This window comes from Geotrypetes seraphini, chromosome 16 (assembly GCF_902459505.1).
Source record: "Geotrypetes seraphini chromosome 16, aGeoSer1.1, whole genome shotgun sequence".
Taxonomy (NCBI): Eukaryota; Metazoa; Chordata; class Amphibia; order Gymnophiona; family Dermophiidae; genus Geotrypetes; species Geotrypetes seraphini.
This window is the reverse complement of record NC_047099.1, coordinates 22,306,475-22,324,048: the sequence shown is the minus strand read 5'-3', so window position 1 is coordinate 22,324,048 and position 17,574 is coordinate 22,306,475. Positions and strand designations below refer to the sequence as shown.

Below are 17,574 nucleotides of genomic sequence, written 5' to 3'. Positions count from 1 at the left end.
ATCTTTACGAATGGGACGTACCAAAGCAGTCCCTCACACGGGCGGGACCCCCAAAGGGCTGACACCAGAACACACACACCGAACACCGCGTCCTGACGCGCCAGAATATCTACCCGAAAGAGTCTGACAAAGGAATACAAGGAAGACCAAACCGCAGCCTTACAAATGTCCACTGGAGGCACGAGCGACGACTCAGCCCAAGAAGCCGCCTGACCCCGAGTAGAATGAGCTTTGAGAAACTCCGGAACGGGCTGCTGCCCCAGAAGAGAAGCGGAAGCAATAGTCTCCTTGATCTAGCATGCAATAGTAGCCCTAGAAGCGCCAGCCCCCCTAAGAGGACCAGTCAGAAGGACAAAGAGATGATTTTATTTCCTGATCTCCTGGGTCCGTTGCACATAAGAGCGAAGGACCCGACCAACATCCAACTTGCTCAGCTGTCTTTGCTCAGAAGAGCCCTCCCAACTACCCAAGACCGGGAGGACCACAGATTGATTGACATGAAAAGGAAAAACTACTTTCGGCAGAAAAGGAAGGAACAGGCCTCAAGACAACCTGCTCCCTAGAAAACTCCAAGAAGGGAGCCCTACAAGAGAAAACCTGTAGCTCAGAAACACGCCTAGCGGAAGAAATGTCCACCAAAAAGACCGTCTTCACAGTAAGGTCCTTCAAAGAGCAGCCGCCCAACGGTTCGAAGGGTGGGTGCATCAGAATAGAGAGAACCAGACTGAGATTCCAAGAGGGAATAGAGGACCGCACGGGAGGCCTGAGCACCTTGGCCGCCCGAAAAAGCGAATCACATCAGGCATGGCTGTCAAACGCTGACCCGTCACAAACCCCCGAAAGGCTGACAAGGCCACAAGCTGAACCCGGAGAGAAGCCGAAGCCAGGCCTCTATCCAGGCCATCTTGCAAGAACTCTAGGATGTTAGGCACAGAAATGCGAAGAGAGACCACTCCCCGCACCTGGCACCACCCCTCAAAGAAGTGCCAAATCCACACAGAAGCCTGAGAGGAAGAAAGCCTCCAGGACCCCAAGAGTGTAGAAATCACCCTATCTGAATACCCCTTCTTACCAAGGCGACCCCTTTCAAAAGCCAAGGCGTAAGACAGAAGGGAGACGGGTCGAACATGGGAATGGGACCCTGCGTCAGAAGGTCGTCCAAGGGAGGCAGAGGAAGAGGATCCACCACCAGAGTGACACCAGATCTGCGTATCACGGATGCCGAGGCCAATCTGGAGCCACCAGAACCACCAGATCCGGATGGCGAACAATGCGGAGAAGAACTCTGCCCACTAATGGCCACGGAGGGAACATGCACAACAGCCCCTCTGTTGGCCATGGTTGAACCAGAGCATCCAGACCCTCGGCCAGTCCATCCCTGCGACGACTGAAGAAGCGGAACACCTCGGCATTGCCACTCGTGGCCGTCAGGTCCATCAGGGACTGACCCCAAGCCTGCATTATCAACTGAAAAGCCACAGGGCTGAGACACCACTCTCTGTGATCTAAGATGTGACTGAGGAAGTTCGCCTGAACATTCTCCACCCCGGCCATGTGAGAGGCCGAGAGGTCCAGAAGGCATGACTCCGCCCCAAAGCATGAGCTGAGCCGCCTCCTCCGCCACCTGAGCGCTCTTGGTGCCTCAACGATTGACATAAGCCACCGCTGTGGCATTGTCAGACCGGACTCTGACCGACTTGCCCATCAAGAGGGAGCGGAAGGCTAACAGCGCCAGAGGGACGGCTCTGGTCTCCAACATGTTGATCGACCAGGACGCCTCCTCCATGGACCAGGTGCCCTGAGCTGAGTGACCTAGACACTGAGCCCCCCCAACCGAGGAGACTGGCATCCGTGAGAAGCACCGTCCACTGCGATAGATCCAGACTCATCCTCTGGACCAGATGAGAGGTCTGGAGCCACCAAAGAAGACTGCAGCGCGCCAAGCCTTGCAGAGGGACAGGGACCTCCAAACTGAGCCTCTGGGGTGACCATCTACGGAGCAGAGCATACTGAAGAGACACATGTGGGCCCGCGCCCACCTCACAACATCCAGGAACGCTGCCATCGACCCCAAGACTTGGAGGAAATCCTGCGCCCGAGGACACCAAAAGAAGGCGAATCTGAGATTGCAATTTGCTTACCCGGGCCTCTGGAAGGAAGACCTTCCCAAAGGAGGTGTCGAACAGAACCCCAAGGTACTCCAGATGCTGAGCGGGGATCAACTGACTCTTGGAAAGGTTGACCACCCAGCCCAGTGACCGGAGAAACTCAACCACCCGAGCCGTAACTCGGGCGCTCTCCTGCAACGACTTCGCCCGAAACAACCAGTCATCCCAGAAGGGCTGCACCAGAATGCCCTCTGACTGCAATGCCGCCATGACAACCACCATCAACTTGGCGAACGTCCGGGGAGTCGTGGCCAGGCCCAAGGGAAGCACACAGAACTGATAGTGCAGACCCAATATCGCAAAGCAAAGAAAGAGCTGAGGAGAGGCCCGAATGGAAACAGGCAAGTAGGCCTCCACCAGAGCGAGAGAAGTCAGGAACTCCCCCGGCTGAACCGCCAGAAGGACAGACTGCAGTGTATCCATGCGAATAAAAGGGAATTCTGAGAGTCCTGTTGACCTCAGTTTAAACCAAGGATGGGCCGAAAGGTCCCCTCCCTTTAGGGCCCCATAAAGGAAATGGCGTACCAGCCGATACCGCACTCCTGAGGGGACACTGGACAACTGCTTTGAGATCTAGCAAGCGCTGAAGGGTCTGGCGAAAGGCTAGCGTCTCCCATGCCACCTGACATGGAGAGGCTAGATATGATCCGGCAGAGAGCGGGCAAAATTCAAGTACATAACCGTCCCGCACCACCACCAGGACCCACTGATCGGACGTGATCTTGGCCCACTTGGGAAACAAGTTGCGAAGCCGGGCACCCACGGGAACCAAAGGGGGCGCCGGCAAAGAGACATTGCGCAGGATGGGCAGCAGGGGAACCGGGGGGGAACTCCCAGCCCCCGACGGGCCCCCTGAAAAGACTGCATGCGCTAAGCCAACCGACCCCGGGGAAAAACCGGAAGCCTGGAAAGAAGCCGTCCCATGCCCCAGGCGAAACTTGCGAAATTCCCGCAGACGCCCCCGGGCAATGCCAACCCGAGATGCCGGGCGGGCACGGTCCTCAGGCAGACGGGGCACCTCAGAGTCCGTCAGAGTCTGAACCACCGGATCTAAGTCCTCTCTAAACAAAAAACAACCCCGAAAGGGAAATTTTGGGAAGTTCAGTTTTGGACGCGGCAACCGCCGACCAAGCGCGAAGCCACAAGGTACAGCGTGCGGCCACCAAAAGTCCCAGACTTAGCAGCACCAAGTCACAAAGAACAACCGAGAGGAACGAGGCAGTCATCTCAAACTTCACCACCTCCTGATCCACTAAGGACCAGTCATCAGACTCACGATCCAGGACATGCTCAGACCACCGAAACAAGGTGCGAGCCACCAGCCCCACACAAATAGCCGCCTGGACCCCCAAGGCAGAGACATCAAAATTATACTTAAGAAGTGTCTCTAACGTACGCTCCTCAGAGACCCTAAGAGCAGAACCGTCCATAACAGGCACGGTATGCCGCTTAAGAAGAGCCGAGACCACCGCGTCCCCCATTGGCGAAATTAAGGTAGCCCTATCCCCCTCCGGGATGGGATACCCATGAGCCAAGGCGCACACCAAACGAAACGGCGCCCTTAGGCCACTGCGCCAACACAAAATCCCTAAAATCCTGACGCACAGGAAAAGAGCGGGAAACAGGACAGACCCCCTGAAGCAGAGGGGCCCCCATACGCGGGGTCTCCGGTGGCGCAACTTCAAAAATGCAGCACCAAGGAGACCTGCTACATCAGGTCTAAAAGCTCATCCCTCTGAATAAAAAGCGCACCACGGACGCATCTGCTCTGGAAGACGAGAAACCTGCTGCCCCGCTGCCAGCGGGCGTCCCCTCTAGAGGATCCTGGAAGCCCGCCAAAGCAACCAGGTCCTCAACCATGCCAACACGCTCCTCCGACCACCAATTCGCAATCCAAGCCCCCCCGCGGGCGCTTGGATGAGGGAGGAGGAAGAGGGGACGCCAAACGAAAAGAGGGAGGCAAAGCCATAGGGGGCGCGGAGGGAAACCACCCCCGAAACCCCCCAGGTGCACGTGGGACCCCCAATTGTCTGCACAAAGAAAGAAATTAAATTGGGGACAAAAACCCCCTGGGGGTCCCCAGGGACTCCCTGCCCCAGCAGGGGTCCCTGCTGAAACCTGCCCCTGTGTTTGCAATACAGGGGGAAGGTCACCTGAGGTTGCAGACAAAATGGAGGGGCCAGACAGAGAAAATGGCGAAGTTCCCGCCAAAAATGCTCCCTCCATGGCCTGTAGCGGCTGAGAAGGCTGAACAGTCCCAGCCGCTAAAACAGGCAAGTCGGCATCAGCTGTCAAAAAATCAGCTGAGAGGGAATCCTTCGGGGAATCCCTCCGTGGGCGGTTGGGGAAGACCGGGCTTCCCCACTGCTCCCAGCCGACTCGCGAGGCACCATCGGCGGGGAGCTCTGGGCGCCTGCAGCCGCTGCCGACGGAGCTCCACCACCTCACCGGGCCAAACTACCGATTTCAGTCCGGCCGCGAGTCCCACAGTTTTGTTTTCAGTCTCCACCTGCTGGTCATGATTGGATATATATACCCATTCGTAAAGATTAACCTCTACTGGTCTGGAAAGTGCTAAAGAAATACCAGTTACATAAGAATACACTTACTGGGTCAGGCCAATGGTCCATCTAACCCAGTATCCTATCTTCACGGTAGCCAATCCAGGTCACAAGTACCTGGCAAAAACCGAAAGAGTGACAACATTCCGGAAGCCCGAGTATCAAAATTCCACGCAAAATCTCAACGAATAGCAAAATTCTGGAATCTCAGAGTAGCAACATTCCATGCTATTGATCCAGGACAGCACTTGAATAATGGCTATGTTAGTTGTGTTATTCCAACCTTAATATCCGTCCATATACTGCAATGATTTAATGGTAAGAAATGGGACTAGATACCAAAATTTTCTCCTTCAAAAGCTTACATTTGGAGTCGGATGACAGCAGCCACCTCGGGAGACCCTTGATAAAGCGCAACGGCGCGAAACATGTCGGGTCAGGCTCCCAGATGTTGGCCAATGCAGAGATAAGTGCACATTATATATGATAAAATAGCTGAAGAAAACTAGAAAATGAATATTTAAATATATATAAAAAACTAGAGATATTAGTATTGGACTATTGGTAAATGCACAAGAGCCAATGATGAGTCACCACGTAATTTCTTCCCGCGGTTCAGAATCCTAACAGCGGTGGAGTGGTGGGACTGAGGCTTTTGCATTTAATCAACTATTACTCTATGGAAAAAATTTTGGTATCTAGTCCCATTTCTTACCATTAAATCATTGATCCAGGACAAGCATCAATAGCAGACTATAGTCTTTTCCTCCAGGAACTTATTCAAACCTTTTTTAAAACCAGCTACATTAACAACTCTTACCACATCCTCTGGCAATGCGTTCCAGTGCTTAACTATACTCTGAATGAAAAAAATATTTCCTCCTATTGGTTTTAAATGTAATGTAATTTATTTCTTATATACCGCTATATCCTTTAGGTTCTAAGCGGTTTGAAGAAAATATACATTAAGATTATAAATGAGAAGTAAGAAGGTACTTAAAAAATTCCCTTACTGTCCCGAAGGCTCACAATCTAACTAAAGTACCTGGAAATTAATAAAGAAGAGAAAATAAAGATGGTTGAAAAAAGTATCTCCCTGTAACTTCATTGAGAATCCCCTAGTCTTTGTGATTTTTGATGGAGTAAAAAAAAAATAAATAAATTGATCTACTTGTACCCATTCCACACCACTCAGGATTTTGTAGACTTCAATCATATCTCCCCTCAGCCGTAAGTTGGCCCCCTCCGCCTTTGTTTGTCTCTAAGTAGTTTATTAAAACTAATTCAAGTCTGCTTGAATTTCCATATAAAGGAGGCCATTGTTCCCCTATAATTTCCCTTGTCTCCATGCTTAATCCATGGTGGCATCATCTGCAGAGGATACAATAATTTTGGTAGCATTACCATTTTGACCAAAGCCACTCTCCTACTGACAGCCCATCACTCCCTCACACGAAACTAGAGTATCTCAAGTCATTCACAGCCCTCATAGCTACAACAGGACTACAATGCATCACTCAAAATATCACGGAGAGCCACTCGTCCTTCACATTACTAGTGTCACTCAGAGCACCGCCAACTGAAAATTCATTACTTGCTGTGCCACTCTCCCTCGCATCACAGCCACAGTACTACAGTCAACTCACAGTAATGCTGAAAACCATCACTCATATATTGTCCTGTGCCCTAAGCCTATCTTGACTTTTCTCCTTTATTAGAGGACATAAAGCCCATTTTATTTTCTGAACTAATTTGTCTCCCAGTTGCATGGTTTTGGTGTCTGCAAAAAGTCCCCTGGGTTTTGCTGGGTTTCTTCTTCCACCATTCTCTCATCCCTACAATCCAACAAAAGCCCTCCCTTCTACCTTTAGTGACAGAATAAATTATTCTTCACAGCTGCCCTTCTAACACCAGATGTACATAGAAAAGACATTATATGTCTCATGGGGGGGGGGGGGGGAGAAGCACTGCCTGAGCACTTTTCAGATCCTAAAATCTGGCCAGCACTTTTACATCCATTCTGGCTCCCCACCCCCTCTGTCAGGTTGTATATGCATGCAATATCTTCTCTGTTTGATATGCAGCATTGAAGAAGGATGTGTACATATGAGGGCAAATTATGTCATTTCTATCTGTTGATTCAGCAGCAAGAGGGAAATGGGGAACCACCAGGTTTTTAATGTCACTATATGTAACCCCTCTAACAATGGGAGCGAGTAGGAAGCCCTGATGAGGTTCTAAGAGTGTATTGATCAGCATTCCCAGACTTTGATTCAATATAGGATCCCAGATGATAATGAAAACAAAACATCTTTTCCTCATCCACTTCCTGTCTCTCTCACCCTTCCCCCCCCCCCCACAATAAATCCAAAGAGTGCATGAGGCAGCAGTCAGCACAGGGCCTCGATTGTCAATAAGCATCTGAGACCCTATCACTTTTTGTGGGTTTCCAGTTTAACAGGAAGTCCCCTGAGGAGGAGGGAGCAGAGCTTGTGAAATGTTCACTGGCTCACAGGCTTCATTCACATTGACCACCACTACATGGCATAGATCACAAGGTCCAGAGGGGAAGGAGTAGCCCTGTTTCTATTGACGATTTGACCCCATTTGGTAACCACTGGTACAGATGCTACATCTCCCCTCAATAGGAAAAGTCAGCAGTGAGAAAGGGTTGGATATCAGTGTGTATATATACCCAAAATTTCCCCCAAATTCTGGGCCTCTGTGTAAACATTTCAGAAAGGCAAGACAAAAAGAAGTTCATTTTTTGTGCATGTATTTACTGAAGAGGATATATCCAATATTTCAGAAGCCGACAGGCAACAAAGACAGGAAACTGACAATACTACGTCCTTTTTCATGTATGGCGACCAATGTTGGATGCAGTATTTCAGGTGGGGGCGCACCATGGCCTAGTACAGCGGCATGATCAAGTTTCAAGTTTATTTGAAATTTGATGAATCGCTTATACATAAAATACTAAGCGATGTACAATAAAATCCAAATTTGAATGTAAAATAAAATAACAGAATAATGATAACAAATAAAACACTAAGCGAATTACTATAAAATCCAAATTTGAACATATATTAAAATACAAGGTAATAATAATAACAATAACTATAAATCAAAATAAAAAGGGGGTTTGACCTACAGACCAACAGACTCAACTGGATGGAAGGGAAGAGGGAATCAGGTTACAATATTAATCATTTTAAAAAGAGAGAAACATAAAAGGAGAAAACATTAGGAGGGTTACTTTTTTTTTTTTTTTAATTAAAAAGACTGGTGCTCTGCAATTATTCCATATATGAGGTAAACGCATCTTTAAACAGAAAAGTTTTTAAGTTAGTTTTGAAATGACTAATATCTTTTTCATCTCTAATATATTTGGGGAGAGAATTCCAGGTTTGAGGTGCAACTACTGAGAATATATCATATCGTTTTGTGCCAATCACTTTCAAAGAAGGGACTACCAAAAGATCTTGGCTTGATGAACGAAGGGAACGAGAAGAGTTGTATGGGATGAGTATCCTGTTTATAAATTGCGGTTCATTTGTAGATAAAGTTTTAAATGCCAAAAGTAAAATTTTGAAGATGATGCGATGATTCCTAGCATTCTGTTCACCCTTTTCACCGCCGACACACATTGCGCAGACGGCTTCATTGACTTGTCTACAAGTACTCCCAAGTCTCTTTCCTGGGGGCTCTCTCCGAGTACTGCACCGGACATCCTGTATTTGTGCATATGATTTTTGTTACCAACATGCATCACCTTGCACTTATACATGTTGAACCTCATTTGACGTTTCGCAGCCCATTCCTTGAGCATGTTTATGTCTCGTTGTAGGTCTTCGTAATCCTTCTGTGTCCTCACTACTCTGAATAACTTTGTATCGTCCGCAAATTTAATCACCTCATTCATCGTACCAATTTCTAGGTCGTTTATAAATATGTTGAAGAGCATGGGCCCGAGCACCGAACCCTGCAGCACTCCATTCATGATGCTTTTCCAGTCCGAGTATTGTCCATTTACCCCCACTCTCTGTTTCCTATCTGCCAACCAGTTTTTTAATCCACATGAGTATATCACCCTCAATTCCATGGATCGCAATTTTTCAAAGTAGACGTTCATGCAGGACCTTAATGAACGCCTTCTGAAAATCCAGATAGACAAGGGTGGCCCGGTCGACATTTTATATCTGCCTGTTTACTCCCTTGAAGAAGTGCAGTAAGTTTGTTAAGCAAGATCTTCCTTTGCTGAAGCCGTGCTGGCTGGTCCTCATCAGATTGTATCCATCAAGGTGATCAATGATGCGGTCCTTTATCAGAGCCTCTATCATCTTTCCCGTTACCGAAGTCAGACTCACTGGTCTGTAGTTTCCTAGATCTCCCCTCCCCTGGGAGGGTCATTGGGGTGGGCAGACTAGATGGGCCGTGGCTCTTATCTGCCATCTATTTCTATGTTTCTAGGAACCTTTCTTGAAGATCGGTGTAACATTCGCCACTTTCCAGCCTTTCGGAATCTTTCCTGATTTGATCGACAGATTGACTATTAGTTGAAGCAGTTCAGTTATAACCCCTTTCAGTTCCATGATTACCCTTGGGTGGTTGCCGTCCGGTCCTGGGGATTTATCATTTTTAAGCCTATCCATCTGTCTTCTAGACTGACTGTCGACCCTATCAGTTTCCCATCTTCATTTCCTGTGTATAGCCTATTGGCTTCTGGTATATTGGATATATCCTCTTCAGTAAATACAGACGCAGAAAATGTGTTCAGTTTGTCGGCGATTGCTTTGTCCTCCTTTAGTACTCCCTTTACTCCATGGTCATCTAATGGCTCCATTGCTTCCTTCGCGGGTTGTTTCCCCTTAATATATTGAAAGAACGGCTTAACATTTTTTTGCTCCTTGGCTATTTTCTCCTCATAGTCTCTTTTGGCCCCTCTTACCGCCTTATGACACTTGCTTTGATGTTGTTTATGCTTTTTGTCCTTTTCCATGAGTGTGGATACTCATTCATTGCCACCTTAACCTGTGTGTGTCAACTTGAGTAAATGTTATCAGCCCGAGCTTTCAAGGGTTTGTAAATTTATCAAGGCAATCTATGTAAGTTGTTATCATTACTAAAGGACACACTCAATTCTGTGATGATAAATAACTCAACCATTATTCTTAAATTAAAGGGTGGTATTTTGCAGGATCACTTGTATTTTCCACAACTGGTGCATCATCTTACAAATTGTGTCAGGGGTATGTAAACTTATGAGCACAACTGTATTAGTAGATTGCGAAACATACAGGGGTGTGAAAACTTCTTGCAATGAAGTCTTCTTGTGTCCGATTGCTTCCTTCACCGCTACAGTGAGCCACGCCGGTTCCTTGTTCTTTTTCCTCTTGGAACTCTTGCTGATATGCGGTATATATGGATTGTGCGCCTCGGTGACTGTGTCCATAAAAAGGGACCATGCTTGCTCTAGCACAGGGGTGCCCAATAGGTCGATCGCAATCGACCGGTAGATCGCCAAGGCAAAGTGAGTCGATCGCGGAGCCCATCCTTGGCTCCGTGATAGACTCACTTTGCCTTGGCGATCTACCGGGTCGATCAGCCTTCCTCTCCCCGACATCAATTCTGCCGTCGGAGAGGCAGTTCTGGCCAGCCAATCGCTGCCTGGCTGGGCTGGAACTTCCTCTCCAATGGCAGAATTGACGTCGGGGAGAGGAATGCTGGTCGGCCTGACGCAAGGAAGCAGGGAGAGCTTGGGGCGGCGGTGACTTTGGGGCCTGTTATCCGATGGTGGTGGCGGCGGCTTGTTCCCCGATGGCAGCGGCAGTGGCTTGGGGGAGGGCAGGGAGAAAGAAAAGGGGCAGGCAGGGAGACAAAAGGAAAGAAGGGAAACAAAAAAAAGAAAGGGGGCATGAAGAGAGAAATAAAAAAGAAAGGGAGGCAGGGAGAGAGGAAGAAAAAGTTGAGGGAGGGAATGAGGTCTGGAGGAGAGGAAGCATAAAGGCTGAAAGGGAAGAAAGATTGGATGCACAGTCAGAAGAAGAAAGTGCAACCAGAGACTTGTGAAATCACCAGACAACAAAGGTAGGAAAAATGATTTTATTTTAAATTTAGTGATCAAAATGTGTCTGAATTTATATCTACTGTCTATATTTTACATTATGGTCCCCTTTTACTAAACCGCAATAGTGTTTTTTAGCGCAGGGAGCCTATGAGCGTCGAAAGCAGCACTGGGCATTCAGTGCAGCTCCCTGCACTAAAAACTGCTATCGTGGTTTAGTAAAAAGGGAGGGGGTATTTGTCTATTTTTGTATGGTTGTTACTGAGGTGACATTGCATAGAGTCATCTGTCTTGATCTCTGAAAAAAACCCAGAATAGGAATGGTAATTAACATTTTCTATGCATACAGTGTGCTTTGTGGGTTTTTTTTAATTTTATTGTTGGTAGATCATTTTGACTTGGTCATTTTAAAAGTAGCTCGCAAGCCCAAAAAGTGTGGGCACCCCTGCTCTAGCATATTTACAGTGCTTATCCTCTTCCTAATCTTCTTCCTCACCATGACTCTCATCTCTTTGTAGTTCTCTTTTCAGAAGTTCAGTGCCGTGGCTGTCGTTTTGGATCGATGTTTTTGTTCCTGTGTCTAGGTTTAAGTGGATCATATTGTGATCACTGTTTCCCAGCGTCCCTTCTACTTCTATACCTTGTGCCGGTCCTCGTAGTCCATTTAGAATCAAGTCCAAAATTGCATTTCCTCTCGTATTTTCCTTAACAAGTTGTTCCAGGAAGCAATCACCTACAGCATCCAGGAACTTGGTCTCCCTACTACAACTGGAGTTGCCTAGGTTCCAATCTATGCCCGGATAATTGAAGTCACCCATGATACCTGTGTTGCCCCCCTTGCATTCCTGTTTAATCTCGTCCATCATTTCTCCATCAGTCTCTTCGGACTGCCCTGGAGGTCGGTAATAGATTCTGATCTTCATATCCGTTCCATTTGTTCCCAGTGTTTTGGCCCATAGAGACTCTACCTTACTGTTCGTTTCCAGCGTTTTCTCTCTGGTAGACTCAATTCCTTCTTTTATATATATGGCAATACCCCCACCTTTTTGTCCTAATGTCTCTGCAGTATAGCTTTTATCCCAGTAGCACAGTGTCTCAGACGTTGTCCTCGTTCCACCATGTTTCCATGATGCCGATGATGTCTAGGTTATCTTTTTGTGCCATAGCTTCCAATTCCCCCATTTTATTCCTTAGGCTCCTTGCATTTGTGTACATACACTTAAGTTTGCGGCCTGTTACTTTCTTGCTTTTCTTTCCCCCTTCTGTCTCCCTCGCTTCCGTCCCTTTCAATCCGTTGGGATTTCTATCTTGCCTATGATCCGGTGAGTCTTCCCTGCAATCTTCTTGCATAGTAACCTCTGGGTATACCGTTTCCTGTACCATCGACTCTTAGCCTACTGTCAGCTTTCCCCTTCTTCTTAGTTTAAAAACTTCTCAATTTCTCGCTTGATGTTGCTTGCAAGTAGCCTCATTCCGTCTCCTCTGAGGTCCATCCTTCCTGTTTAGCTTGCTCTTCCCCCAGAACGTCATCCAGTTGCACACAAAGTGGAATCCTTCTTCTTCACAGTAGACTTAAGAATAATGTTAGGAAGTTCTTTTTCACAGAGAGGGTGGTGGGTGCCTAGAATGCCCTCCCGAGGGAAGTGGTAGGGAGCAAAACGTTGACACAATTCAAAAAAGCGTGGGACAAACACAGAGGATCTCTAATCAGAAAGTGAAGGGTATATATTGAAGAACTGAGTAGACTTGCATGACTATATGGTTGGGATGAGCTGGGGAGGGCTTTGGCAAGAACTGCAATACTTTGGGATAGTTTAGAAAGACTGGCATGAGCTTGTACAGCAACTCCAATAGCTGAAATCTAATGACAGTGCCAGGCAGACTTCTTCAGCAAAAATATCAAAGAAAAACAATAGACTGTTGGGCAGACTGGATGGACCACACGGGTCTTTATCTGCACCCTGCATTTACTATGCTACTGTATGGCATGAATATAAGTTATATCTGGTGCTGTGAGAAGAAAACATAGAATAAATACATATTTCTACATACTTCTGGGTCCCATCTCTCATCTCCCACCATAACCTCTCTATCCCACCAGCCCCAACCCAGTGCTCTCCCCACCCCCCACTACCGAGCAAAAGTCCCTGTCTCTTTCCATCCCAACTACCCAGCAGCAGCATCCCCCCTCTCCACCCCCTTACCCAGCAACAGCCCCTCTCTATTTCTCCACCACGCCATCCAAAAACAGCACCTTTCTCTCTACCCACCATCAGCCCTCCTCTCCCCTCTTGTCCCACTATATAGCTACAGCCTCACTGCTTTCCCCTCCCCCAGCAGCCTCCTTTTTTTGTCAGCCCACTACCCCTACCAAACAGCCCCGCTCTCCACCCTGCTGTTCACAAACCTTTTCACCTCCCCTTATCAACAAACCCCTACACATGGGATTTGATATACCCCTTTCTGTGGTTACAATCAATGCAGCTATTCATTTTACATCTGGGGCAATGGAGGACTAAGGGATCTGCCCACCCCACTATCTAAAAACCACCTTCCCCTCCCTCCAACCATGCACCAGCCCTCTCTCCCTCTCCCCACCCCTAGACAGTACCTGCCTTCACCCGAGCAATAAACTCCGCAGGCCTCAACGGAGCCACCCAAAAATCCTCCTCAGAGCGGGGCCTTGCACCGCCCCTTCTCCTGTTACCAAGGGAACGGCTAGAGGGGGCGGAGCCACTCGCAAGTCCCGCTCTCACCTTTCAGCTTGAGTTTGCTCAAGTCTAGGGAGGTGCGTATTGGGACGTCAGTCCTCCCTGGAGAAGTTGTCCAGCAGGGGGCGCTGCAGTCTCAGTGTGTATAAAGACCATCCTCTTGTAATATTATCAGCAGAGAGGGGTCACTCTAACCTCCCCCCCCCCCCGACGTGGTACTTGCTTTCACCCGAGTAATGAGCTCCGCAGGCTTCAGCTGAGCCACAAAAAAAACCCAACAACACAACACCTCAGAGCGGGGCCTTGAACCTGTTACCAAGGAAACGTCTAAAGGAGGCGGGGCCACTCACAGTTCCCGCTGTTACCTTTCCAGCAGGGGGAGCTGCAGTCTCAGTGTGTTTATAGATCATCCTCTTGTACAATTAACAGCAGAGAGGTGGGGGAAAGGGAGGGGGCGCGCTGGGGTGGCAGCGAGTAAGAGAATGACATGGGGACAAATTTGACCCCCGTCCCCGCAGGATCTATCTTTACCCCCGCGGGTTCTGTCCTCAAAGTGTTCGAGGCTTGTGCTAGATGAGGACAGCTTGTAGGGATGGGGCAAGCACAGAATCTGGGGGGATGGAGATAGAGTCCACGGGGACGGGGACAAATTTGTCCTCGGCGCCATTTGTGCATATATAAACCTCCCCTCTTGCGATAATTATCCTGCAGTGCAGGGAGGAGGGGGTGGCTGGACTGGGAGTATAAGCCTTATATGTCTCCTCTTTATAATATTAGTCACAAGTGGGAGGGGAGGGGGGGGCTGAGTCTCTAAGTCAGGGGTGTCAAAGTCCCTCCTCGAGGGCCGCAATCCAGTCGGGTTTCCAGGATTTCCCCAATGAATATACATGAGATCTATTTGCATGCACTGCTTTCATTGTATGCTAAAAGATCTTATGCATATTCATTAGGGAAATCCTGAAAACCCGACTGGATTGCGGCTGGAGGAGGGACTGACACCCCTGCTCTAAGTGTATTAATCATCCCCTTGTGATTTTATCTAGCAAAGCTGCTAGCACAGGGGGTGTCAAAGTCCCTCCTCGAGGGCTTCAACCCAGTCTGGTTTTCACTATTTCCCCAATGAATATGCATGAGATCTATTTGCATGCACCGTTTTCATTGTATGCTAATCTTATGCATATCCATTGGGGAAATCCTGAAAACCTGACTGGATTGCGGCTCGAGGAGGGACTTTGACACCTCTGTGCTAGCATATGGGAACTGTCTGTGCATATATCAGTGGTTCCCAACCCTGTCCTGGAGGAACACCAGGCCAATCGGGTTTTCAGGCTAGCCCTAATGAATATGCATGAAGCAAATTTGCATGCCTATCACTTCCATCATATGCAAATCTCTCTCATGCATATTCATTAGGGCTAGCCTGAAAACCCAATTGGCCTGGTGTTCCTCCAGGACAGGGTTGGGAATCACTGGCATATATATCTCCCATCTTGTAATTATAGCCGGCAGTGAGTAGAGAGGAGGTGTGATATATATATAATTAAGGGGAAGGATATATATATCCTTCCCCTTAATTATATATATATATAAGGAGAAGGATATATATAGATATATATAAGGGGAAGGATATATAGATATATATAAGGGGAAGGATATATATAGATATGTAGATAAAGATATATATAAGGGGAAGGATAGATAGATATAGATATATATAAGGAGAAGGATATATATATAGATATATATAAGGGGAAGGATAGATAGATATAGATATATATAAGGAGAAGGATATATATAGATATATATATGGGGAAGGATAGATAGATATGTAGATAAAGATATATATAAGTGGAAGGATATATAAATCTATATATCTATATCTATCTATCCTTCCCTATATATCTATATCTCCTTCCCCTTAATTATAGTGAGGGTGTGCAGCGGGATGAGCAGCAGTGAGCGGGGGCGGGGAATCGAGGTGTAATATGCTCCGTATAGCATGAGCGGGGGGGTGAGCGCTAGGACCCAGCGGACGCCGCCCTCCCCCGCTCCGGGCTCCCATTGTCTGCCGGCTCCTCGCTCGCTGCCTCCCAAGTGCGTGCGCGGACGAGCGAGCGAGGCTGCGTTCGGTGCCGGTGCCTGGATCCGAACCCGGGACCGGGCATGGCGCCGCGGCGCCCCCTCCCCGTCCTCCTGCTGCTGCTGCTGCCCCAGCGCTACTTCTTCTCCGCGGAGAGCCGTGGCCGCAGCTGCGCCGACACCCGCCACGTCCTGAGCTCCCGGGGCTTTAGCCTCAGCCTGCTGCCCCCCACCCTCATCTCGGGTAAGTGTCCCGCGTCCCGTCTCGGAGGCCAGAACACGCTTCCGCTCGCCGTTCCCCCCCTAAACAATACGGCCCCTATCACTAAGTCCTGCCCTGACTCCTAAACAATCCTCTAGGCTCTTGTATTCTGCCCCCTACTCCAAAACAATAGCCCGACTGCTCCCAATCCCAACCCTTAAACCTGTTACTACCCCCCCCCCCCGGAAACAATGCCCTGATTAATAAAACAGGCTTCTGTGTTCTGCCCCCATGCCTAAACAATACACCCATTCACTAATCCTGCTTCCTATATTCTGTTCTGAACCCCTAAATGCTACCCCTGCACCTGTTCTTCTATACGATCCCTATTCCCAAACAATACCACTAAACATGCTCCTATAGACTGTCTCCAACCCCTAAGCACTACCTCTGCTCCTAAACAATCCCCATACTCTCTCATTCCTATAGGCTGTTGACCCCCTTAACTACTGTCCTCTCCTAAATATTACTCAGTTTTATTAAATACTGGTACTGCATCTCAGTTGCGATCCTCTAAACCTCTGTATACTACTCCTAGACCTTTGCACGTTCTGTCAGGTATGTGCCCTCATCCCTGTTCCATACCGCTGTATCGGCCTTATCTGTACTGTGTGACACCCCCCCCCCTCCAAACTGCTCCCAGGTTTTCTTGGAAAATTGCCCTCTTAAAAGCAGCTACTGGGCCCCTAATGCTGTGTGGGGTGCAAGAGTGGGGACTCCTGGCTAGGCACTGCTGCTGTGTTCCTGGATGAAGGCATGGGATTTTGGCAGGGCACCGATTTCCTGTTTTAAGATCTCTACTGCTCCTTTGTTTCTTTGTGTGATCCCAGATTCTTCACCCTGGGACCCTTGGACACAGTTTGTTAAAAGATGATGGAGTGACCACGTAGCCCCCTCCTGTAATCTGTGCCACCACAGCACAGACCCCCCCCCCCATTGGTTACTATAAGGGGCATCCATGGGGGGGGTCAGGTTTAGGACATTTTGGGCCATAAAGTTTGGGGAGGGGGAGGCTCTGAGCAACCCCCCCCTAAACCTTCTGCACTAGTATCCACTGTCTCAAGGGACAGCTCTAACTCCTTCCCCCCTCAATTGTAACTCTGTTCCTCCTTCCTCTCCCAGGTGAGCACCTGCGCATCTGCCCACAGGACTATACATGCTGTGCCAGCGAGACGGAGCAGCGGCTGAGCCGACAGACTCAGGCTGAGTTTCAGAGCCTGGTGGAGGAGAGCAGCTCGTTTCTGCTCAGCACTTTTACCACCCGTCATCACAAATTTGATGGTAAGACAGGAGGTGAGGGGAAGGGGCAGCAGGCAGGCAGGGACACAAGTGAGAATAGAACTGGTCAAACTGGACAGAGATGGGAGGGGGAGAAGTGATCCTACAGCAGTGAGCCAAGGTTCTCTCACTTCTAATTGGGAAAGAGGGTAGTCGCACCACACCAGTAAGTAGTGGACCCTTCACCACTGGTCAAAGAGAGGGAGGGAGTGTAAGGCAATTAAAATAACAAAAGGACCCTCGAGGCTCACCAGATGAGAGCAGTGGGTACAGAATGTATTGTTTTAGGGAGGTGAGGTCTTCTCGTGTAGACATTCAAAGCTGGCCCTAAGACAGGTCAGTGTTTATGACCCTGAATGCAGTAGAAGTCAAAGACTAGCTGCCAAGTGACTGCCTCTGCTCTCTCTGACTCCAAGATGAAGTTTATTAATGCCCTGCTAATTGGGTC

General features: G+C 48.5%; 2 protein-coding genes across 8 annotated transcripts in view; one reads left to right on the top strand and one right to left on the bottom strand.

Moving 5' to 3' along the window:
- Positions 1-13,624, bottom strand: part of STAG3 (stromal antigen 3) — a 147,617-nt gene extending 133,993 nt beyond the window's left edge. For 6 of the 7 annotated variants that reach the window (XR_004537260.1, XM_033924434.1, XM_033924437.1 and 3 more), the window contains exon 1: positions 13,408-13,531. The gene's annotated coding sequence lies outside the window, so the exon portion shown is untranslated. Of the gene's footprint in view, positions 1-13,407; positions 13,532-13,552 lie in introns of those variants that run through there. The other variant, XM_033924435.1, reaches the window with a different exon arrangement.
- A 1,782-nt stretch (positions 13,625-15,406) lies between these two features.
- Positions 15,407-17,574, top strand: part of GPC2 (glypican 2) — a 31,621-nt gene continuing 29,453 nt past the window's right edge. Inside the window, exons 1-2 of the mRNA XM_033924440.1 lie at positions 15,407-15,830; positions 16,971-17,129. Of these exons, the coding sequence (XP_033780331.1) occupies positions 15,671-15,830; positions 16,971-17,129 (319 nt within the window). The 5' untranslated portion in view covers positions 15,407-15,670. The remainder of the gene's footprint in view (positions 15,831-16,970; positions 17,130-17,574) is intronic.